At 39.8% G+C, this 24,686-nt stretch overlaps 1 protein-coding gene across 2 annotated transcripts in view; it reads right to left on the reverse strand.

Annotated features, from left to right (window-relative positions):
• Window positions 1–4,052: 4,052 nt before the first annotated feature.
• The window catches only part of SLC35F1 (solute carrier family 35 member F1), a 288,718-nt gene continuing 268,084 nt past the window's right edge, over window positions 4,053–24,686 (reverse strand). For both annotated transcript variants that reach the window (XM_042445873.1, XM_042445874.1), the window contains exon 8: window positions 4,053–11,438. In XM_042445873.1, the coding sequence (XP_042301807.1) occupies window positions 11,214–11,438 (225 nt within the window). In that variant the 3' untranslated portion in view covers window positions 4,053–11,213. The remainder of the gene's footprint in view (window positions 11,439–24,686) is intronic.

Consider the following 24,686-nt stretch of genomic DNA (forward strand, 5'->3'; position numbering starts at 1 on the left):
TTGACAGGAGACAGACGCCTGTTGATCACAGAGACTTCTGCCTGCTAAATAGAGATTAGGGGACTTTCACAGTTCCTGTATAACCCCTAAACATAGGGATTGTGAATATGAACCAGTCACAAATGCATAATTCTAGTTTACACATTCCTAACTGCCTTAACAAATTCCAGCCATTTATTATTATTAATTTAATTTTATTTATTTATATCCCCACTCCCCCCCAAATGGGACTCAAGGCAGCTTACAATTTATTAAAAACAGTACAGATGAAAATTTATACAAAATCTTCAATTAAAAATGTAAATATGAAAGTGATTTAAAAAGCACAATTAAGCCATTTATAAAGTTAAAACCATTGAAATTAATTGAAAAACTACAGATCAACAAAACCGGACAGTACATCATTAAAAGACAATCACAATCGGTTTCTAAAAGCCTGATGGAATAAGGGTGTTTCTACTTGTTGATGGAAGGAGTGCATGGAGGAAGACACCTTAGCTTCCCTAGGGAGGGAGTTCCAAAGTCTGGGTGCATCCAATGATGGTCCTCCCTCTTGTTCCCACCAATAAGCATGAGAAGGTAGTGGGGCAGAGAGATCTTCCCTCCCCTGAAGAAGCAATAATGGGCTCGTATAAGGAGACACAGTCTGTCACCATGGGAACATGGTATCGTACTTACATTTTATCCTCACAGTAATCCTGTGAATGGAGGCAGATGGAAGCTTCTGTGGCAGTGGAATGGTGAATCCACCTTGGATTTTAGTCTGAACTGTAAAGAAGCTATCCTATCTTTGGAATAGGAATCAGTGTTTTTGGTTTGTTCCTTTAACCCTCAGACCAAAATCCAGACTAATTCATCATCCAACTGACATGCAGGTCACCAGCCCACTATTGCCTCTGAGGTAGGTAAGGGTGACAGATGAGGACTGGCCCACGTCCCACTGCTTCCCAACTGATGCCCTCCAGGTGTGTTGTAGAATGTGGCCAACTGCTGCTCCCTTATGTGTTGCATTCAGTCGTGACTTTGCACTAGCAGGAGGCACATAAGCTAGGGTTCCCAATGGTTAACAATCTCTCCTGTTCACTGTAGACCCTTTTTGCTGCTGCCAGTTGAGAGACCTCAACAGCATAGGCTATAGAAGAAAAGGCTCTAGTAAGCAGGCAGATCAACAAAAATGGGACTCTTCTTTTCAGTAATGCAGAGGCAAAGCCAATATATAAATATAACCCAACGCCTGAATTTCTGGTCTACAAGGGATAATTTTGGATCCTTCCCCTTTTACTTGCATGAGAGGAAGGGAATTTTGATTTCCCCCTCCAAACAATAGACCAAAGTGTGCCAGCATCCTTCTGCTAGATGTTATTTATGTAAAAATTGTTCAGAAGAAAGATGTATTTATAGATGGCTTCCGGGGAATCTCTATTTTTAGGCTAACAAAGGTATCCAGGTAAATTTTAGCTAGAATTGGCAGGAGACAATTAATGGTGTGCTATAAATATGGTTTTAAAAAAAAGCTCTAGAAGAATTTTTGATAGGTTCAAATAATACAGAAGGATTAATTTTATTTATAATAAGTAATTCTTATGAAATTAATTCTGTAATGAAATGAGCCAACCAGTGAATGCAAAGGTCTTCATTCAGAGATATTCTATATGAAAACTCTCTTAGGAGCTGTCCACATGAACAACAACAAAAATGCACTTTCACTCCATTGTGAAGCTGTTTATGCAACACACGAGGCTGAAACCGGGTGAAATCGGAATGATGCCATGTTCTGGAGGTTAAAACCAGAGCAAAAAAATGTTCATTTGCTCTGCTCTAACATACAAAGTGTGCTTTATTGCATTGGCGCGCACACACACACACCACAACATGAGTGCATGAATTCAGGAAGGCCCAGGTGGTTTATGGAAGCAGACTGGAGGATGCACCCTGCCATTGCTCACTATATGGTGAATCATACCATTGCGCTATCACACACCCCATGAAGCAAAATTATGACAAACATGGCAGGTTGCCAATAGTGCATTGGATGTAATAAAAACATACACAAACTACAGTCCCACTTGGAGCCATGGGGTGAAGGGGACATGTATAGGGGGCCTCCATGATTGTGCTTTGCCAATGTAGGCACACCGATGTACTGTATGGGCAATATATCACTCATGTGACTGTTTGGCTGGTCATACTGGGCATCCAATGGGATGGCAGCTGGGTGGGACAAGTTTGATAATTGGCAGCTGTAGGCGGTGTGTTTGTGTGATGGTGCACATTCTTGAAGGGGAGCTCAAATAAAAGAATCAAGCCCTGCAAACTGCCTGTGGGTGATCAGTCTGTTGTGGGCCGTACAGACAGAAGGGGTTCCACCCGATTTGGGAAAAGCTGGGAACGACCCACTTTTCCCTCTCCATCTGCTCAGCACCTTGGTGGAAGGAAAAGAGGCTACAGGGTGCCATCTTATCCAGCCAGTGGGTGTTTTGTGTGAATAGCTTTTCTATTTATGAAAGATGTGGAAGGTCCAGTCTAGAAGGAAACCCAGGCCTACCCATAGTACAATGCCACTGCAATCACTTACGCGTACACACACACACACACACACACACACACAGAGTTATGCAGGAGAAAATTTTTTTTATCTAGCCTGACCTATCTATACAGGCTTTGCTTGTGCTTCCCCAAACCCAGTGTGGTTCTACAGTGAGCTCCAATAAGAGATTGTGAGGGTGGGCAATTGTTGAGCAGTTGCAATGTCTCTTCTATGTGTATCACTACAGGATTGGTGTGTACATGTTTTACTAGCACTAACATGGGTTGTTTTCTTTATTTTCTGATTAAAGGTTACTGTGAAGGTGTAGTTTGAAGCAATAGCAAAAGGAAAGTCAATTTGAAATGCTTTGTCAGGGAAATTATCACTTAAATCTAAGCTTCTCGCCAGGAGCAAATGGATGGAAATTAATTGAAATAACTCCTGCTGCTGACTCCTTTTACTGCAGATTGTTTGAAGTTGAAATGTCCAGTGGCTGTTTTTACAGGATCTCTCTCTCATCAGCTGAAACAGCCTTTGCTGTAATCTGTCCATTTTTAACTGATGAAAGAGTTGTATATATGTGAGATTGCTGAGCCCCTCCAACAATAGCCAGTCTGATAAAAGATATACATCTCTATCTGCCTATCTGCATCCAGCATTCTGGTTTTAGCATTTCCCAAAGATATATAAAAAAGGAATAATTCAATATTATTTCGACATGATATTGTTTACCTCCTTTTGTAAACTATATATGATACCAAGGAAACTCTAGAATGGGATATTCTTGTTTTGGCTTTCATGGGAAGAGATACTGACCCATTTTGTAATACTCAAACTCATAATTTATTTGGATTGAGGAACAAATACTATTGAAGCTGTGAGAATTGTTCTGTAGTATACAGTCATTTTTAGTAGCCAACATTTCAATAGTCCCTAATAAATAATCAGAATTTAGCTAATAAATAAAATGACAGCATGTTATGGTCAGTTTCATTTGCTGTTCAATGCTATAGTTTGAGGTCACCTTTGGAGGTGGTGTTAGATTTCTTGTATTCTTGCCTTAAATACAAGAAATACATTTACTTCTTGATTTCTTGCACGAGTAAAATGTTTAGCACTTACCAAAAAATCAAGGTGACCATGCTGCTCCATGACAAACGAACAAGGTTGGATAATATCCTTTATCAGGTCCAACCAAAACACCACAAATGTTCGGCAATGCAACCAAAAGATCCCCCTAACAGCTATAAAAAAATTGCATCTAGGATACTTTTTTAAAGAGATAAACAAAAACAAAAAGAAAGGAAAGTTCCACAAGAGTTAATAAAAAACGACTCAAGAAAACGCAATACATAAGATGTATGAGTAATTGTGTTTTGTTGACATCATACTGGAAACAGACTAGATTCCCTGCTGTGTGGGGACCACCATTTTGCTTTTCTTCATTTTGGTGAAAGTGCATTCCTCATTGATTCAGAGCATCAGTATCATTTTGTCTCAGAACAAAAACAACCCTGGGCTTACATAAAGGATGTATTCTTTTTATTTGAAAACATTATACAGGCATTACATTGCCACAGCCAGTCCATGTTGGAGCATGCAAATATCGAAACAAAAGATAATTTGTTCTCAGTGAAAATTGTTGGACATTGTTGTTGTTTTGGTTTGTACTTTAATTTGTGTCAAAACTAATGTGCTTTATTATGGCATTTAACAATTAAAATCCTACCCATGGGGTAAAATTTGTATTTATGTTGCTAGCTCAGGAATACTAAAACAATTTTTTTTAAAAAAGAGAAAATACTACACACTTGTTGAAAATGTTAATGGCACAAGTTAGCAATACCTAAACTATACACTGAAGCATCTTCATCTGACACAGTGGTGCAAGATGTCAATTACTTGGTCTGTCCTTGTTGGTATTTGTGTTTTTAAGTCCATTGTAGAAAAACTGAGCTGGTCACTGCAGTTTTCATCCAGTAGCTGAGATGTCTTGTTAATATACAGTCAGCACCAACAAGATAGCTGGGCATGTTTCTCTTCAAGGAATTGGCCTATACAGTACATATGAAGTCATTGATTTTAGCTGGTGGTATAGCTACCTGCTGGACAGAAGGGTCTTTGCTGGTGTCCATTGCAGTTCTTGGAATGGCAAGAAATCAAACTATTAGAAAAAATAGATTTCATTGATGGCCCTTGCTCCCATTATATAAGACTTACAAATTCATTGTAAGATTTTTAAGTTATACATAAATAGACAAACTAGATCTTTAATTGGAGGCAGTAAATTTAAACAATCTCCAGTTTACCTGCCCTAATAGTTGATCATGTTCACTAAGGAAAGACAACCACTCAGCAGCAAAACACATGATTTCCATGGGGATGTGCAGGGATTACATCCCAACAGCTCTGGGTAAAGGACCCTATAGACTGATAAACCTCCTCCTGAGATCTTGGACAGCTGCTGCCAGCCAGAGTAAACATTATTGGACTAAGTATAAGGCAGCTTCATAGGGTCATGGGCTCAGTGATGTGAGTGAATACAGTTTTGTTAGGTGAACAGATCATCTCTGAGCATATCCCTGTGTCCCCAGTACAATGGAGTTTTATGAAACATCCTAGAAAAATAACTCCATATTGCAGTTTTTTAACCATCTAGAGATTCCAACCCCATTTTGATAAAAACTCTTGTCAGTGACTTGACTGATACACTGATTTCTATCCAGTTTGTTTTCGTTGAGACTTCATCTACAAATTAGTGTCATAAAAATGAGATATTTAAAGAAGAAAAAACCCTACAAGAACATTTGGCTTACAAAATAAATACCAAAAATAGAGGTCCTCAATAAAGCCCCAACAAAGATGCAAATGAATGTGTTTAAACAGAAAACAAACACACACATTTTTCAAGAAGTGGTTAAGATCAAACATGGAACAGCTGACTCAGAGAAAGGTATTTAATTGGTATAAAAGGTAGCAAAAAAGACTGGGAGATGGCAATGTCCATCAGTAGACTCCTGATTTGAAACCTGAGTAAACAATTAAGGCCCCTTTCCTATACACATTTGGATACAAGTAAACCCTGTTCTAGAGTTAATATTCTAGGTGTATCTAAGCATGTTCAGAATTGAAGCCTCTGTTTGTTGAGAATCGCTTGAGCAGAGGAGTCAAGCCAATATTTAAGCATAAATGAAGTGCTAAGTTAAGGATGTAAGTGGTCTTTAAGCAATGCCCGGGGCTTGGGTTGAACCTTGCTAGAGTCATTTGCACAAAATGCAGGAATGATTATCTAACAAGAACATCCCACTTCTAAACATATTATCTGAAAGCTGAATCTACATAACTGTTTTTTGGTCTGATGTGAGTCCTGCTTCTTACCTGTCAAATATTACTTAGATGGTGTCCTGTGCAGTAATGAATTTCAGCCCTCCTGGTGAAGCTGAAGACAGTGGATGGGAGATGCAAGGCAGACTGTAGTATTTTTGCCACAGAAGTCAGATACGGAAGATTATATAGAAGCTACAGAATTACTGGTTTGTACTTAATTGTGTGTATGTGAAATGAAGCTGAAAATAAAGGCCTCGTCGTAGCACTGTGGGATAATTACTGCTACCCACTTAGCACTTACCACTGTTAAATACTAGGCCTGGCATTCTGTATTACAGTTATGGATTTGTAACCTAGTGTTATAGATCTGGAACTGCTCCATGATCAGTAAGACTGCGTGGTCACAATTGTGCCACTATTGCCACAATCATAAAAAATACCCCCCCCCCCACAGCCCACCTTAACAGTCAGCAGCTGCATCAAGAGAAAAAGGCCTGTTCACCTGCTGATCAGGTGCAAGGAGGAGGGATCAGGTTAACATCTTGTTTCTGAGAAATTTTTAACTAAGAAGCCATCAGTGCAGATTCTTTTACCTGCATGTAAAATGTGAGGATCTTGGTGATTACAAATGATGTCATACAAAATGCTGTACAAATGATGTACAAAATTATCCAGGCTCTATGCAAGATAATCCTACTCCTAAAAGGAATTAGTATTGTGAGTGCCTTCTCAGAGAAGCTAGGAATGTGCACTCCCATGTTGATGTCTGAACACAATATGAATTGGGTGAGAATTTGGATTATAATTTCCTTACCATAGTTCCAAGATGAGACTCAAAATCCATGTAATTTTCAAGATGGCAATATTTTCTGTTCCTCAGAAAAACAATGCTTTTAGGGGACCATACTGTAAATCATGCTTCCAATTCTTCCCAAGGAGGAAACAGTAATCTGTTCAATAATGACAAGTTCTTTTCAGAAATAAAGTTTTCAGCTAATATAATTTTAAGACACAAAAGGGCAACCATTTAGCTTGAATGGACTGCAAGCCCTGTATTTTGAGAGCTAATGATTTAAGTAAAATGTTTGCTGGCACTTTCAGGCTCATTCGGGAAATATCCAATTCCTTTCTAGTCTCATCTCTTTATTCATATTCCCTAGAGGCAGGTAAACTAGTATTTTCCCATGGTCGTCTGGAGACTGAGCTGTAAATGTAGTTATCTGACCCTTCCACTGTAAGGAAATCTCTTGAAAACACTTTCCTATCATTCTGACACAGTTCCCTTCCCTGCTTCTTTTAAGACATAGGGGCTCTAGAGAAATCAATGACACTTTTGTTTTCAGTTAAGCTTCTACTCGAGCACACAAATCTTGTCTAGCTAAATGAAATCTGCAACATTTTTAGTCTGACAGACAAAGATTATTCTAGCATGTGTTTGTGGATGGTTGGGTATTGCCTCTTAATTTAAAAAATCCCCTGAGCCACAGTCCAGCACACAGTGAGGAATATTTAAAGTCCATTCAAGTATTCCTGACCTTTTGTTGGATTATGAGCTGGGTCATTCTGGTAGCTAGAGCAACACTGGCAGTTTAGCAGCTCCTCTACTGTGATTTGGGATATCTATGCCACAAAACAACCCAGCAGACAGCAGTTCCCACACCAATGAGGTAATGTCAAAAGAGGATCTAATAATTATTATATTTACCTTGTGAAGGTAAATATCTATCTGGGACCTCACTGGCAGATAGGGATATGATTTTTCAGGAGTAAACAGTCGGGTATATAAGAGGTTAAATGTTCCCTTTCGCTCTGCTGTCTTTATGATTAAATTATGGGATGTCAAACCTGTTTAATATTTTAAAAGAGTGGTTCACTGTGACTTTCAAATGTACATTTGTATGTGCAACATGAAGTTTGCTTTATCCATAGAGACCACAAATGCAGAGGCTTGCTCTACCATAAAGTTTGGTTTGCAGGCAAAAATGTAATGCATGTGAATGGCTTAACTCTGCAAATGCTAGAAATATTTATTGTCAAGTCTCATTTCAATCTTTCTTCCAGATAAACATATTTTGGATTAGGATGTAATATATCCAAATGATTACCATTATATGAAGCTCTTTTTAAAAAACTGTTTTTGCACACATAACTATTAGAAAAGGGATTTCATTGTGTCCTTGAGAGAAAGAAACCTTCAGAAGATTCTGTTAAACTGAGCAAAGGGGAAATGCACAGTGCATTTCTCCCAACCAATTTTAACAGTGGTAGAAAATGATCCTGCACTGATATTTTGAATTAATCAGATTAGTTGGATGTCATTTATCACAGAACAATCTAAATCAGAGATGGAGGTTGGTGAAGAAAAAGAATCTGTAATCCTGGTACCATATTAAGAATCTACTGTATATACTCAACTATAAATTGACCTCATGTATAAATTGAGGGCAAGTTTGGGAGCAAAAATTATGGATTTTGATATGACCTGTGGATAAGTCAAAGGTAAAATTTAGGGGCATATAGCAAAGCACCAAAAGGATGAAGCAAACCAAAACAATGTCAAAGAACCTACAAAATTCCAGCCACAATGCGTGTGCTCACTCTTATCACTGGATGGATAAGAGAATAGAGAGGGTTGGTGCTTCCAAAACAGATTATACTCCTGCCTTTCACCAGGGGATGATTTCTCCTGAGTTAAGAGTTAAGATACAGTATTGGATGTCAATTCAGGTTTTTGGTATCATTTTTTAACCTAAATTTCTAGACTTATACATTAATATATACAGTAGCTACACATTACCTTTGCCACTAGGTGTGAACTGACCAATGCTTAGAAAAGTTACTGTTTGGACTTCAGCTCCTAGAGTCTTAGAGCCAGCACTGCATAGCTAAAAAATTCTAGGAGCAGCAGAGGAGGAAATGGTTTCCAAGCTCCAGGACTGAAAACAGTAAGATGACAGATTTCTCAAACCAAATTTACCATTCATGTGTGAGTCCCAGTCAATCTGTACTGAGCTTACTGTCTCAGTGATGTACTGAAGGTTGGGAAATTGTTATATTACATCACACAGTGGTGAATGATATGTGCCCTGGGAATGCACATGAGTGTGAGGAACTCACTGGCTGGGGGATGCCCAAAATGAATATAATTTGCAGCCCAACTATAACCACTGGAAATGAGAGTCCCATGTGGCAAATAATATATTTGTTTTTAAAAAGAAAAGAGCTAATAGAAAAAGGTTTTGAAAAAGAAATGTGAACAGATTAGGGTTCTTCCATAAGAAATGTAGACAGCAGGGTCTATAAACACACATGAATTCGTAACACTTCTGAACAAACTGTGTCTGGCCAATAGCAGACTATTTACTGTGTTCAGCTCATATGCAGAAAGTCTAGAAAACTGAACCCTATTCTCATCCCCTTTAGGCACAAGTCCAGCATAAATAACTAAATAGAAAAATGTACCTCTTAGTATAGATTCTTTTTAAAAAAGATCAGAAATTGGTTTTGCACCTACAAGATTAAGACACTGGAGTGGAAATACAATTTCCCTGTCACCAAATGGAAAACCTTTGCCATGTAAGTGTATTGTATTTTTTTTCAAAGATGAATGTCTGACAATTTCACAGATGTAAATATTTTTTTTTACAAAAGGGTTTTGTTTTCAGCCTATTCCTAGAATAGAGATGAATGTTGGTAGATGTCCATCTCCTGGTTTCTCAGAATGGTTTATTTCTTAGGGCAGCCTTCTCTAACCTGACACCTTCTGTCAGGGGAATATGGGATGTGTAATCCATCACATTTGCAAGGTTGCTCCCTCCTTAATGAGGGAGCAGCCAGGAAGCTAAGATGGCTGAATGTACAAAATGGTACTGGGGTATGGGCATTGTGACTAACTTGCCTTTTCATGAAACAAACCATGACTGGTTAAGAGTGTCTGTGTGGATGTGGAACTTTGCCCTTTCTCACTGTAGAATTGGTGCACTATGATTCCTCTTTAAATGTCATGGCTGCATCTTATGGGATCCTGGGATTTGCAGTTCATGAGGTATTAAAAATCCTTAGCCACACACAACTCTTGTAGTGCCTCATCAAATTACAAACCATAATCCTCAAGATTCCATAGGATGCAGCCCTGGCAGCTGAAGTGGAATTACAGTGCTATAATTATGTAGTGTGAAAGGCCCCCTGGTATACAAATGTGGCTTTACTGAAGCATCATATAACCCTGGCAGTGCCAGGGCACAGCAGGTGCAGAAATATCCTTTCTGCTTGTTATGGAACTCTGAGCTTCTGTGGACATTATTCAGAGTGACTTACAGAGATTTTTGCCTTGTTGCATGAGTGACTTCTCATTACCAATGCCTGCTAGGCTTTTCACCCTCAGGGTATCTTAGGGAGTCCTGAGAGTGCAAGGGGGGTTGTTTTGAGAGTACTTCCTGCCTCTGCCTTTCCTCTTCTCCAAAACAAAACAAAACAACACAAAACCACCCCTATCTTGAGGAAGAAGGAGGGGACAAAGAGATGGCACTGATGAACATTCCCACTCACAAAACATCTCAGCTCCCCAGCAGGAACAGCTACTCCACAGATTATTTGCCACCAAGGAGACATATTGATCCACCATAGGAACTGATGAGCAGAGAGCATTTTTCTGCCAAAGATCCTTGGACACTGCCGACAAAGTCATGGGTTCCTCAGTGGAAAAGGTCCCTATCCACTGATCAATGGGAGCACCTGTTGCTGCCTCTCCATTCCCTAGTGTAAAGGTGTTTTTGTCTTGGGAAAGAGGCAAGAGGAGGCAAAGGCAGGAATTCCAGGGTCATGAGTAGAACTGAGGGAGATGCTCTGCATATAATGGGCAGCAGCCATCTTGATTCTGCCAACTTTCCACATCAACATATGCAGAGGAACCCTTCACCATGAAACACGGCACACTGTAGAGGATTCTAGGGGTATGGTCTGAGGAAGACACTCAGTTCAGAGATGGCATTAGCCAAACAAGTTGGATGTCATCAAACTGAGTGTGTACCTAACAACATGCTGACTTCAAATAATTCAAGGAAAGCTTTGTAGCAGGCAAGCAGTTTTACAGGGATGTTTGCCCACCATTTCTGAACTTCTCACTAGGTAACCCGCTGCCAACTTACTGAGGAACTCCAGTTAGAAGAGCAAAAGACTGAGAATCACTGTTCTTAGTCGTGCACACTTAGAAATAATTTAGTCTGTAATTTCATAAGCCTTCTCTATTTGCTACCTTGCAGCCCACCGGAGTAGCTGCCTCCAGTAAATACCTTTCTCTATGAATGATACAGAGATAATGGAGATACAAACTCCGCCAAGGGGTGGCAAAGGCCTGAGTTTAGGCAACTCGGACGTGAGGTTCTTCTTCTGTTTCCTGGCCTAGGCTGGTGTACGTTACTGAAGGTTCTAGCTGCCCAGTGGCTGGCAAGTCTACAACAGGTCCTGAAGGGTTTCGGAACTGCTTGTACACCCGTGGATCTTGGGCAACATATGTAGATGTGGAGGAGTACAGCACCAGCCCAACAAGGATTGTGAAGAATGACAGAAGATAAAGTCCTGAAAACTAAAGAGAAAGAAGATTAAAGTTAGTAAAGAACATGCCAATAGAATATCACAGTAGAGTATCACAAAATACCAGTGTTGCCAACAAGCCTCAAAGATATATCCCCGTCATGTTTTACCAAAATCCCCAAAATTCCCCAATATTTACTGGAATATTCAGTCAAAATCCCCAGAAAGAAATTAATTAAATTCCCTGGATTCAAGGGAATTCCCCGGAAACTGGCAACGCTGCAAAATACAGCAAGAAGAATATCATAGACTATCTTAGAGAATATATGAGTTGTATTGAGGAAATCTTTCTCCTGCAGATTTTACTAATCTGAGGCTCCTCTATACCAAATCAAATCAAAACTCAGGGCCAAAAATAAATTATTCATACTTATAAAATGCAAATAGATTATCCTGCATCATCTCATACTTTGAAGTTTTGTAAAAATCTAGACTGCCTGTCTTGCTTCCAATATATCAATAGGTTTTACAACTTCTTGCCATGGAACAGTGTTCTATTGCCTTGAAAGGCAATCAAGGCACACAAAAAAGTGAAAAGCAACAACAACAAAGTTGTGCATTCTGGAAAATTTAATACTTTGTAAACAAGCATGCAACAGATCCTTTGAGCTTTCTACCAAGAGAAACCTCCATTGATATGAAATAGTCCAAAGATAAATTAAGGCTGTAATCCCACAGCCTTAATTTGTGCACACTGGCCATAAAGGCTGGCCTGGGGGTGGAGTTGGGGCGTGGCATCCGCATGATGCACACCCTGACTCCACCCCCAGGGGGCATGATGCCACGTGCTGCTCCACATGGCTCTGGCACTGCATTCATACGACACAGCGCCAATAAAGCTGCAACACCATGGCTATTGTGCCCTTCCCAGGGTGAAAAAGGAGCCACTTTTTGTGACTTCTTTTTGCCTGATCAGGGCCACAGTGTGCGGTTGCCGCAGTCCAAATCTGACACAGCTGGAGGCACCTGCAGACTGCCCCTTAGGGGTGGTCTAGAGAGCCTCATAGTTACATAGCAGTATGCCTAACTTAATGCAGTGAGTCACTTCTGACTAATACTGTGAAGAGCCAAGTGGAAGATTATTATTTCCAGAAATTATTGTTCTTATTCTTCACAGCAGTAGAAAAAAAAACAGTGATAAAAGGCTCTAATATTCTTAAAACATCTACAAGAAGAGAGTGCAAGAGAAATTTTTGTCACATCTAAGGGCAATCAGTTGAAACAGCACAAAAGCAAAGACAAAAACAGAAGAAAACATTTCAGCAACTTTATGTTAAAAGTGTAACACTTCAGTTGATGCTAGATTCATATCTGTGCCGCAATCACAAAGACATCTGAGCTGCTATGTATTAAATTTGGATACAGTTGTGTAAGTTAGGTGCCTGTCTGTGAAGTCTGCCAATTTCATAGTGTAAAAGCTCTGTATCAGACAACCGAGCGCCAAGGTTTCTGACTTAGCTATATGTCTGCAAATGAGATAAATCTAAATGGAATTGGAGCCAGCTTTTCTTCAACTTCTTTAAATGAGTAGGGAATAAAGAAAAGGAATGTTGCCTTCATATGTCACCGTGTTTAGTGATCAAAGAAGCTTTGGAACAGTTTATTATAGTACCAAAACAAAAAACAAAACCTAAGACAGTTCTAGACAGTGGTATAGTGGAAAAAATTGAACTACAGGCAACAGTTCTCACAGCCACTTTCTACAAAAGGACTTCAAAGACATTGTTACCTGTGCTAATGCATGCCAACAAACAAATTCTAGTAACTATTTTTCCTACAGCAGGAGCAGGTCGTTTATAAAAGTAATGGGTCTTAATTTCCCACTCAAGACCAAGCCACTGCCAGATACTTTGCATTGCAAACAGGTATAGATCACAAGACAAAACAACTATATATTATTGATCACCCCAACACACCACAGCGACGGTGAAGATACTGATCGGCTAAGTTCAGAGGAAACAGATGCCCGAGGGAGGTAAAACATGTTATAATCAACTCTGCTAAACAAAACATTCTGGTGCTTCAGTTCTGAAAACCCTGGCTTCTCTGCAATACTGGCCTTTCTCTGAGGTTGAGAAAGAGTGACCTCATGGTGGTTTCTATAGATCATCAGGGATTTGAACCTTGTTCACCCAGAACCCTAGTCCAGCACTTGACCCACTACAGCATGCTGGCTCTCAAGAACACATTATATCAACACATTTCAAAAGACATTTAAACTAGGGATTATTTGTAGGTGGGAGAGAATATTTCCTTCCATTGTTGCAATATTGCTCAGTTAGAGTATACATTTTCTTCTCACAACAACACCATTCATTTCTCTGGTCATGAGGAGCAGGGTTCATATTAGAGCATTCACTATGTCGACAGCCATTTAAAACACTTAAAGTTTTAAAAACAACAATAACAACTGAAAACAAGAACAAAAAAACCAGCCCTGTATCCCCAGCCCTGTATGAAGTCTGAGATTTTTTTATAGCCAGAATGTAACAGCTACACTTTATAACGGGAGGTACCTTAATGAGGAAAATCTGAAGTGTGCCTGAGAGAGGGCTGTTCAGCAGGGAAGAACTGACCTCACGTCTACCTGAAGTTGTTAATTGCTTTTCCTTTCAAGCATCTCACTTGGCTTTCATGTGCTACCTCACTGGGTGATTTCACAGAACCAACCTATTGTCCAGTCTGCCGAAAATATCGTATCAAACAGCAGTCATGCTGAAAGGTAGCTTTCACATGGCATTGACCTCATGAAATGCCTTCAGGTAAGATTTGTAACACAGTAGAAATGAGACCTAATACAATATCTGCTGGACTTATTGAGCTTTTCACTTTTAGGCACAGAGTAAATAGACAGCTTGGAAGGGTTGTTGATACCCACCACCACACTGCTTGCATGGCAGAAGGCAAAATCAATGGTTTTGTTTCTGCATTTAAACCTGGTTGCTTGCTCCTTCTCTCCAAATCTCCTTTCCCTCTCCATTTCATTAAAAAAGAGGGATACTGCTCACCAGCACTGAGTTTCAAAGTCTGCTTTTCTATTGTACTGGTAATGCCCTGAATATTGATACGCCTTAGCATAGCCTTCACCGACCTGGTGCCCTCTAGGTTGTTGGACAACAACTTCCACCATCCTTAGTTAGCACAGCTATTGGAGTGATGGGATATGCAACTCAACGTAACAGGGCACCAAGTTGAGGAATTCTTCCCATCCTGTTTTGGCTAGGTTTTATGTTCACTGAGGCCTTGACAAGCATGGATGGTGGCAGCGAGGTCCTCGGGTCGTAGGTTTGATGAGAGTTTCCTTCTCTTTGATGGTTGACCTTACAGGGTTAGACAAGCACCATCTGCCCAGGTTTGGGATTAAGAGTTTTCCTTCTCCTAGGATGGTTGCCATAAGGCTAGAGAGCCCATCCTGCCCTTTGGTGCGCTTGGTCAGAACTTCGGTTGTGACCTGTCTGGCATGGGAGGCCCTACCAGTGGCTATTATACCACCGCCAGCATAGCTCACAACTTCATTAGGGTACGCAAGCCTCTCCCCCACACAGTCAGAGCATAGCTGGAGGGGAATAGGAGGCCGGAAGATGACAGTTAAGGAGGGAGGAGCCTCTTTCTTCAGGCTATCCCTGATGGAGCTGGGTCTACCTGATCACTCCCTCTCAGGCCGGAAGATGACAGTTAAGGAGGGAGGAGCCTCTTCCTTCAGGCTATCCCTGGTGGAGCTGAAGTCGAACCTCTAGTTTTAAAGGGTGAGGCCAGTTCTGTGCACGCTGCGCTCCACCAGAAAATCCATTGCAAAGGCTCAAAGGATACATCCAATGTCATCAACACACTTGTAGAAAGCATGGATGAATCCTTCCTGAATCTTCATTCGCGAAGTAAAGCCAAGAATGTTCACTGGGAACAATGATTGCAATAACATCAAATACTAACAAGGCAATGTAAAGGTAAGTAAGGAATAGTCACACCCAGTAAGGTTAAGATAAATCTTGATAGGGCAAGGTGACATCTGGCAAGATAAGGTTAAGGCAAATACATGAAATAAGGCAGTTAAAGGGTTTGGCTTAGGTCAGAATAAGGCAAGACCTTGGACAGATCATTGTGAGAAAGCACACTGGAAGCTTCTTGCCCATGAAAAAGAGCAGGTATATGGATCCTGTACAGATACGATGGTATTTCTAAATAGATACATAGCTGGATGATACTATTTTAAAGGTGACAGTGTTCCTCTGTGTGATCATTATAGGCAGCCTGCTAAAGGAGGTGCAGAGATAAAGATTCTTATGAAAGCGTAACATCTTACATGCCATATTTTGTAATGTAATAAAGGTATGATGCCTTATATGTCACATTAGGTAATGTAATGAAAGCAATGTGTTTAGATATTAACATGCTTGTTTTTCCTAAGGGGGAAAGTATATTTTTGTATATTTATAACTGCATATAATAAGAGATTATTATAAAAGCCTGTTCATTCTCCCATATAAATATCCTTAAGACAGCTTAAGTGGCATGTTGATGTGGCAATAAGCAAGTTGTATTTCATTTCTAACATAAAGGGGAAATTTCACTCTTTTTTTGGTGCAACTATATATTTTTATGTTGCTGTTTTTTAAAAGTTACAATGGATGTATGGCCTTACATAGGTGTGTTTTGTATAAAAGGCAAGTGGCTTGTAGCATTCTGATATTTTTAAGTTATTTAAAAGGCACTGTTTTAGTTACTTTTACTTTAACACAGGAAGAATTATTTTTTAAAATGCATCTCTGACAGCAACTACTTGTTAAAAGGGGAAGACCCTTGAAACCATAATGGCTAACTACTTATTTAAAAATTAAATTTATATCCTTATTTCTAGCCCTATAAATGCTCCACACCTACTTTTCATCATGTTTGAATATTCTCAGCAGATACACCAGCCCATATGGATGTGGTCTTAGGACTGACACTAGTCTGGCATGTTTTAAATTCATAGAAGCCCAGAGTTACATATCTAATCTAAGTCTAAACTAAACTACAGTCAGCCCTTCTTATGCATGGAATTTTTATACAGTGATTCAAGCATCCATGGTTTGAAAATGTTCAAAAAAGTATACATTTCAAATATCTTGATTTTCCATTTTTATAAGGGACACCATTTTGCTATGTCATTATATTTAATGGGACTTGAGCATCCACGGATTTTGTTATCCACGGGGGATACTGGAACCAAACCCCAGTGTATAACAAGGGTCCACTGTACTTCTCTTCTTTCCTGTTTTACTCTGTACCATGAGATTTGCCTTGGACCCCAATTTAGTGTTTTAGAAACCCAAATCTTCATATATCATATTGATACATGAAGATTTAGATACAAGTATAAGACGGTGCTGATTTAGGGATGGAAAGCATATTTTATATGCAATGAGTAAGTCCCAAACTACAAATAGTCCAGTTTTCAAAGACTTTCTCATAACAGGAAGAAAATTGCTAAATTACTCAGTATTTCTTTCAAGAATTAAATTAGTGAAAATGATGTCCGTAATTTGAATTGACTTGGCAAAAGACCATGTAAAAAGAATGTAGTTATTTTAGTGGACCACAGGCAGAATAAAACCCAAATGTGCAATGCAGGTTTTTAAAAGGTTATTGGAAACATAAGCTCCATCAACAAAATTATACTGTCACGAGGAGAAACAGCTTCACTTTATGCTGTTTTAGTCATACCATGTTTGGAATACTGTGTCCAGTTCTTGGTGCCATATTTCAAGAAGGTTGTAGACAAACTAAAATGCTTCGAAAGCAGTGTGATCAAGATAGCGAGATCCTGGAATTTGCAGGGGAACAGATTCTAGCAAAATACTAGAAATTTCCTAATGAAGAGAGTGAAAGTGAAACAGAGTGCCTTGGAGATGGCAGGCTCTACTTTTTTTGGAGATACTGTATTTATCTCCTGTAGTGCCTGAATTGAGCAAAGGATGGGATGATCTCTGGGACACTTTACTATATTGCACTTCTTTGTTTCAAAATGATACCAGAGTTGTCAGTTCAGAAGCATTTATAAATAAAACCTCTTCTCTCTTCCCATTTATTAACTCTGGAATATTCTCTCATGATTCATTTTATCAGATTCCAGTTGCCAGCCGTCTCCTTATGTGTGCATGTTTTGTTTTGTCTGCGGGTGTAAAATTTTAATAAAGTGCCAGCTGCTTCTAGTAATCGATTCCGTATTGCTATATTTGAAGCTAATGGTGCTCAAAAGCAAGGTTACCCTAATTGATTCAGCCTAAGTCTCTTGTTTATCTTCTGTGCTGAATCTTACAGTGTGTGCATACAGTACAACTGCCAGAGGATTCTGTTCTTGAACACCCCCATAAAAATGTAGCTCATTCTCATACAGAGAGTGAAAGAGAGAAGAGGGGCTGGCTATTCACAGCTGAGGCTCATTCAGCGTGATTTATTGTGAAAGTCACCCAAGAAGAAGTCAATGTTGAGCTGTCTCTAAAGGCCTGCCATCATGCTTGGGCATTGTTTTCCTTCAAAGTCTCTTACAGCCACTGCATTGCACTTGATATTCATATTAAACTAGCCCTGAAAAATGAGTGAGGTCTGCCCTCCTTTGTGTTGCAGATCTGTTCTTCAAGAGACACTTCAGGGAGAACAGAACAATGTGTGGCTGCCTTTGAAAACAGCCACAGTGTACAAACTCTCCTTTCTCCTTCCCTTAAGTGCCATAGAACCTCCTTCATGTCATCATCTTGGCATTGTGAAAATGAATTTCTTTCCCCAGCAGCAGTACCACACAAGGGGAAAACTCAGTATCACACCATCAAATTTGAATGGCATTCTATGGAGGGAAGGAAGGTGGAATGCTCTTTTTCAAGAAAGTTACAGTGGGGCCATAGTCTGTAGGTGGATCCAAGTTAGCTTTCCTGCATGATTTAAAGTTTCCTCATAGATAAGACCCAGAACCTGCTTCTCACAAGTGGGTTCCATGTGCCCTTGGAAATATTGTAGCTTAGCAGAGGAATCCCTCCAATCCATCTACCATCATCCAGGCCTCAGAGGGAGAGAAGAATTGCTGGACCTGATCCCCTTCCCCACCACCATTCCCTTCTCCTTTTGTGTCGTGTCTTTCTAGATTATAAGCCTGAGGGCAAGGAACCATGTAAATAATAATAATAATAATAATAATAATAATAATAATAATAATTGTAAGCCCGCTCTGAGAGCCTTTAGGGCTGAAGGGCAGGGTATAAATACCATAAATAATAATAATAATAATAATAATAATAATAATAATAATAACAACAACAACTACAACAACAACAACCCCATTTCTAGAATGGAACTAAGCCAATCTTTGTAATTTCTCCCCTCTCCATGCAGTTCCCCTTGTTTCTCCCCAAATCTTCTCTGTAAGGTTTGGAAACTCTCCAAAACAGCAGAAGAAGTGGTCCTGGGGGATTTAGACAAAGAGGCAGTTGCCAAAGATGGATTCCTCACTCCATTTTCCACTAACATTCTCAAAGGAACGCTATACAGGGCATGCCCCTGTGAATAGAAATGAAGATGGAACAAACTCAATGCTTGTCCCCCCACCCCCACCCCCGAATGAACACCTACCTACCTTCTTCAAATTATTTATATGCTATGTACCCCTCCCTATATGCGGGGGATCCGTTCTGGACCCCCCCCCCCCCGGGCATATGGGGAAAAGAGTGTATGATCAATCCCCATAGAAATTAATGGGGTGCCTGCTTGCGGTGGCACACAGGATGCACGACATGAGTATGCACCCCATTATTTCTGCCGGGCTTGCCTTTCACATAAGCTCAAAGCCACAGAAGGCAAGCCTGCCTATAAGGAGGGCCAACTGTATTCAAAAAGCTGTGAGAAGGTCATGTGAGGCATGTGGGCACCCTCACCATTTTTCACCAAGATTGAGACTTGCTTTGTTTTAAACCATTCTTTGGTCACAGAAACTATCAAAGGTTTGTACCTACTGCAGTACCAATAAAGAAGCCAATGTGAGGTTATACGATGTATGCTATGTTATAGAATTAAAAGGTTGAAAGGTGTGATTTAGAAAACTTTCCAAAGGTGTTGGAAATAACTCTTACCATCCAAAATACAAATGCATTTAAGAAGCTGTTGGAACTCATTTAGTTATTAGAGCTGATCATGCAACCATGAGGCTCAAGGAAGCTACCCAACATCATTGTGAATGGGTTCGGTTTCATGAACATAGCCAACTGATTTTGTGAAAATGCTGCCACTTGATACCCTTAATCACTACCACCACAACCACCACCACCTTAATCGTGTTTCAGGTATGGTAACAGTAACCACATAAGATTGACTTGCTACAAGAACGAAACCATCACACAATAGTGCTCCATAACTCAATTTCTATGCAAATCATTATTATTAGCACATTTCTTGCTGCATATAGTAGGTTTTATCACTAAGGCATTTCGTTTGTCCAGCATAATGAACAAACTTCATCTAGGGTGTAGTAATCCTACTGATGTGCAAGGTGCAGATCCACAGCAGAGCTCCTAATATCTCCTACCTTGAACCATCAGATGTGTATTGGGATGGGGTACCTAGCCGTTTTGTCATTTCCCCTTCTCCCTGCCTCCAGTATACCTCACTGGCTCTGTTTGGGACCATATTGGGACAACAGGTCAGCTGAAGGATTCTTTAGGAAAGTGCCCCAGATATCATCCCTTCCCACCCTCTGCTCAATTCAGCATCTGCAGGGCATAAAGAAAATGGGGACTCTTTGTTGTTGTTGTGTACCTAACTATTACATTCACCCATTTTCAGTTCCAATACAAATGAAACTGAAACATTTTTTATTGGTAGCACTGTCTGTTTCAATGCACCTTAATTGGACTTGTTCTATGTCACCAGCACACTTGCAAATCAAATCTAATGTTGATTTTCCTCTTCCTACTTCCTCACCTAAACAGCCAGTCCTGCCATCTTCTTCTCTTCTTACTCCTCAAGCTGAGTAGCAAAAATATATATCGAGTCTCCCAGTTTGAGTAAAAGGAGTTACTTCAGCCTTCATTTCACAAAACACTTTATTTTCTGGTTAAATGGATTTCATTTACCTGTCATTTGTGAGGCTATACAATTTTTGCTAATATTTCAGGCATCAGCAGGGAAACACATTTTAATTTGTAATGCATTATTGACTTAGAACCTTCACCATGGAGAAATTCCAGAAGGGAGAAGAAAACCCCCACAGATTTGGGGAATTAGTATAGATTGTGCTCACTGAAAACTATGACTTAATGCAGAGGATGGGAAAGGTACTATTTCTGGATTATAGCTTTCAGAATTTCTGGCCAGGGAATTCTGGGAGGTAGAGTTCAAAAAATTAATTTTTCCAACCTTTGGCTTAATGAGTTTTACTGCAGAGATGAGTTCAGCTCAGTGACAGAGCACTGAGGCTTTGCCTGAAGAAGGCCCCAGGTTCAACACTTGGCATCTCTGATTAAATGTAGGGTCTTGCTAAGACCCTAGAGAGCTACTGCCAGTCAGAACAGACAATACTGGCTAGATAGATCAGTATATGATTTGCCTAAGGCAGCTTACTGTGTTCCTCTACTTCTTTACAAGGGTGGATGTTATGTTTTTTCCCCAAGATTGGCTTGCATGGGGGACAATGAAATAAATTGCTCCAGAGATGTAAGAGGCCTACAGGCACAGAAAGGCTGCCACCAGCTATGACGGTATATGCAGATCCAAGATTCCAGTAGACTGAAACTACATCTACCTCACTCATAATTTTTTTCCCTTCTCTCTAGCCCCTCACATGTTGGTGAAGTCATATTTTTATACACAAAGATGGGAACCAAAATAGTTAACAGCTCGAGCTCTTTCATCAAATTACCTATTGATTTTTGAAAATAAAGTCCATGACATATACAATAATACATCTCTAAGATTGGCTATACCACACTGTAGTGTCAAAGGGCAGAATCCCACTGCCATTATTAATTCATTCTTATCAATCATATGCCTGGCTAGGAAAAAAATACAATACAATTTATCAGAATAAGCTACTTTGGAGATATTGCATCCATCAATCATTTTGATGTTCTCGTTGTATAATTGGAAGCTTGGATCAAGACTCCAGGGGTCCTCATTTTCCCCATGAACATAGCAGTATGGGCTAAAATCCCCCTTAGTGTCAGAGTAGCTAAACTCAGTGAGACTGATTGCCCTATCAGTGGGGCAATGAATCCATTCCAGGTTTTAGTCCAAACCTTAAGAAATTATCCAATGTGCTTAAACTATGCCATGGTGATATCACAGCCAATCAGAAGTTCAAGAGCTACAAAGATCTACAAGAATCAAATGATGATTAAATGAATAGTTCATTATTGCCAGATAATTTGGGTTAAATCCAAACTGAGTTAAATCCATCAAGAGGATAGGATACTGAATGTCTGTCAAGATGGAAACTTGGCAACCCTTGTATTTTACTATATTACAAATATGTTGCTTAGTATTTTATTTCTTTGAGCTGTTAATATTTATGAAGTATTAACATCAGGAAAGGAAAAGAGACATCCTGATGAGGAATACACCATGCTATTTTAGGGTCCTCTTCCCACATTTTATTTGCAGCCTATTTGACAATGAACTAGAAATGGTGATAACAAATTATTTTACAGTTCATTAGCTGATGATTCATGAATAGTAAATTGAAATGAACAACAGCATTAATTAAATATAAGGCAGTTTTGGAGATATATAAGCTGTGTCTCAATACTGGTTTACTAGTACTACTGAGAATGTCTGCTATTAAAAACATTTTATTTATTTATCAGCAGCTTTCCTCTTCTGAGGTTTGCTTAGATTCCTTCACTTTTGTCAAAGGGACAGTTTGGTTAACAGTTTTGGCATCTATCTCGGTTTCACAAAAGAAAGCAAAAAGATGACAACACACTCAGCTGAGCTTGAGAAATGTATCTCAGTTCCCTTGCCCTGCAAACTATTTTTCGGTACTTAATCTAGTGCTTGGAAGTATGATTGATTCCTTCCTTATCTTGACTAATTGATTACAAGCATTTTAAAGCCTTCGTTTACATCTGTATCTGAACATGTGCACACGCAGCACAATTTCACAGACATGCTGAGCAGCAAATAGGTGTGATTCACAACCACCTGGAAAAGATCACTTTGAGAATAACATGGAATTGTAATGGTAGAATATTAACATGTACATTTATATGCTTGATCCTTCATATATAGATGTTCAATGTCAATTCATCATGGGCCTCACAGTCTAAATGACATAGCTGGGACAAAATGAAAACACAAGGAGAAGACAGATTTGTCCTTCTCAGTGAATAAGTTCATGTGCTGCATGGTAAAATAGTGGTGTATCACAATAGAGTGCATTTCTTGGGAACCCCTTGGGTTTACTCAGATGATGGTGATGAATGTAGCTTGCTTTTAGTGTCTAACCATGAAGCAGCATTTGTTGAAAAAAGCAGGTAGCAGAGCAGGCCTGATCTTTTGTACTCTTAGGTCTAGAACCCTATACTGCTTATTTCAGCCTGCTTCAAGTGGCAGCAGTTCCATTGGCTCTACCCTTGGACTAGAGATCAAAACCAAAGTACTGGTATTATATTAATTACATTTTTTTAAAAAAAATATAAAGTTCTTCCTCTCCATAGCCTTTCCCCAGGAATGATCTGGGAGATAGTAATTTTGTATGCTCTGTGTTCACCCTTTTAGATGTTTCCCCTGCCACCCTTGCTGGAGTTTTCACCCAGGAGCAAAATGGATTGCCACTTTGCTCTGCTGTCCAGGTGGCTTCAGAGTGTGGCATCTTGATGCCACATGCTCTGAAGCTGCCCGGAAGACAGTTTCACACTGGCCGGCTGCTCACAAGTTGGCTGGCTTCTGGGCACTCCAGCAGTGCATCGTTTACATGCTGCATGATGCCAGAGCGCCTGAAAGTTGACATCTGTCTACAGCAGGCTGGAAAACCTGGCTTTTTGCCAGTGCAAAAATGAGCTACTATTTGCCGCTTCTTTTTGGGCAGGCAAAAAGGCAGTTGGGGCCACAGCATTCGCTTGCCACAGCCCCAATCTGTCTTTCTCAGGGGCAGCTTCAAGTCACCCCTTCGGGGAGGGCAGCTACAAAATGAGACAGACTGCAATAGGACAGGAAGAGAGGAAGGAGCAGGAAGAGAAAGCTACTGTGCACTACATGAACATGATTTTTCACTCCTCTCCCCATACATTTTATTGCCAATGATCACCAGTTCTTTGATGGTCAGTCCTTGTTTGCTCCTTAGCTTCCTTCTGTGCATCCTCTTTTGCCTTCCTGGCCTCCATTTGTGATTTCTACTCCTCCTTGATATCCATTATTAATTTTTACCTGGTCTCTCATCAGCCTAGCCTCTTGGTTAATTATGTTCTCTTGCTCCATTATTTTTACTGTTATAATGCTACTTAAGAAATATTTCCGTGCATCTTTCCTGTGAGCATGTCTTTATTTTTAGCTTCACTCACTCATTTTCAATGAGTAAGTGGGTGAGAAATGGAGTTTTCAAAAACCCATGCAGCTCTTTCCTTGTCTTCCAGGCTCAAAACAGGAACAAATGGATGAGAAAAGATGGAGGGAGCAGTATTATGGATGGGATTTTAAAACTTCATTCCAGGAAGTAAAATTAAATGTCAACGTAATAATACATAAACATGCCTTTTTCAATGTAAATGCAATTAATGTTTTTAAAAAAAACATATGAGTGTAAATGTAATGGAGTGGTAATTTTACTGATTTTCCCCTCTGGGCTTGCAACAATTTGACTGGGGGACAAATTACACGATACATGCAATTCTGTATAATGAGACCTTGATAGATACTTCTTCACTGTCCTTGAAAGGGGCAACTGCTAGTGGAGGCATGAAGGGAAGGTCCTGTTTCCCACCCACTCTATTTTGCTGACATTCTTTCCTCAAAACACATACACATAGATTTTCACCCATGCAAAGGGGCCTAATGGTTTCCATGTCAGTGGGTTAGTTAGAACTTTAAAAGTACTGAATCCTATCACCAGAATTGTTCCAGCATTTTAGATATCCCATCAAAAGTTTGGATTAAAACCTGGACTAGATTCACTGTGCCATTGAAATGGGCACAAGTTGTCACTGCTCCTGAAATATATGCTACACCTGTTCTGGAGACCTAAACACGATTTTAGGAGGTTTACAGTAAAGAAGTAGCTATC

The sequence above is a fragment of the Sceloporus undulatus genome, chromosome 1, assembly GCF_019175285.1.
Source record: "Sceloporus undulatus isolate JIND9_A2432 ecotype Alabama chromosome 1, SceUnd_v1.1, whole genome shotgun sequence".
In the NCBI taxonomy this organism is placed as follows: domain Eukaryota; kingdom Metazoa; phylum Chordata; class Lepidosauria; order Squamata; family Phrynosomatidae; genus Sceloporus; species Sceloporus undulatus.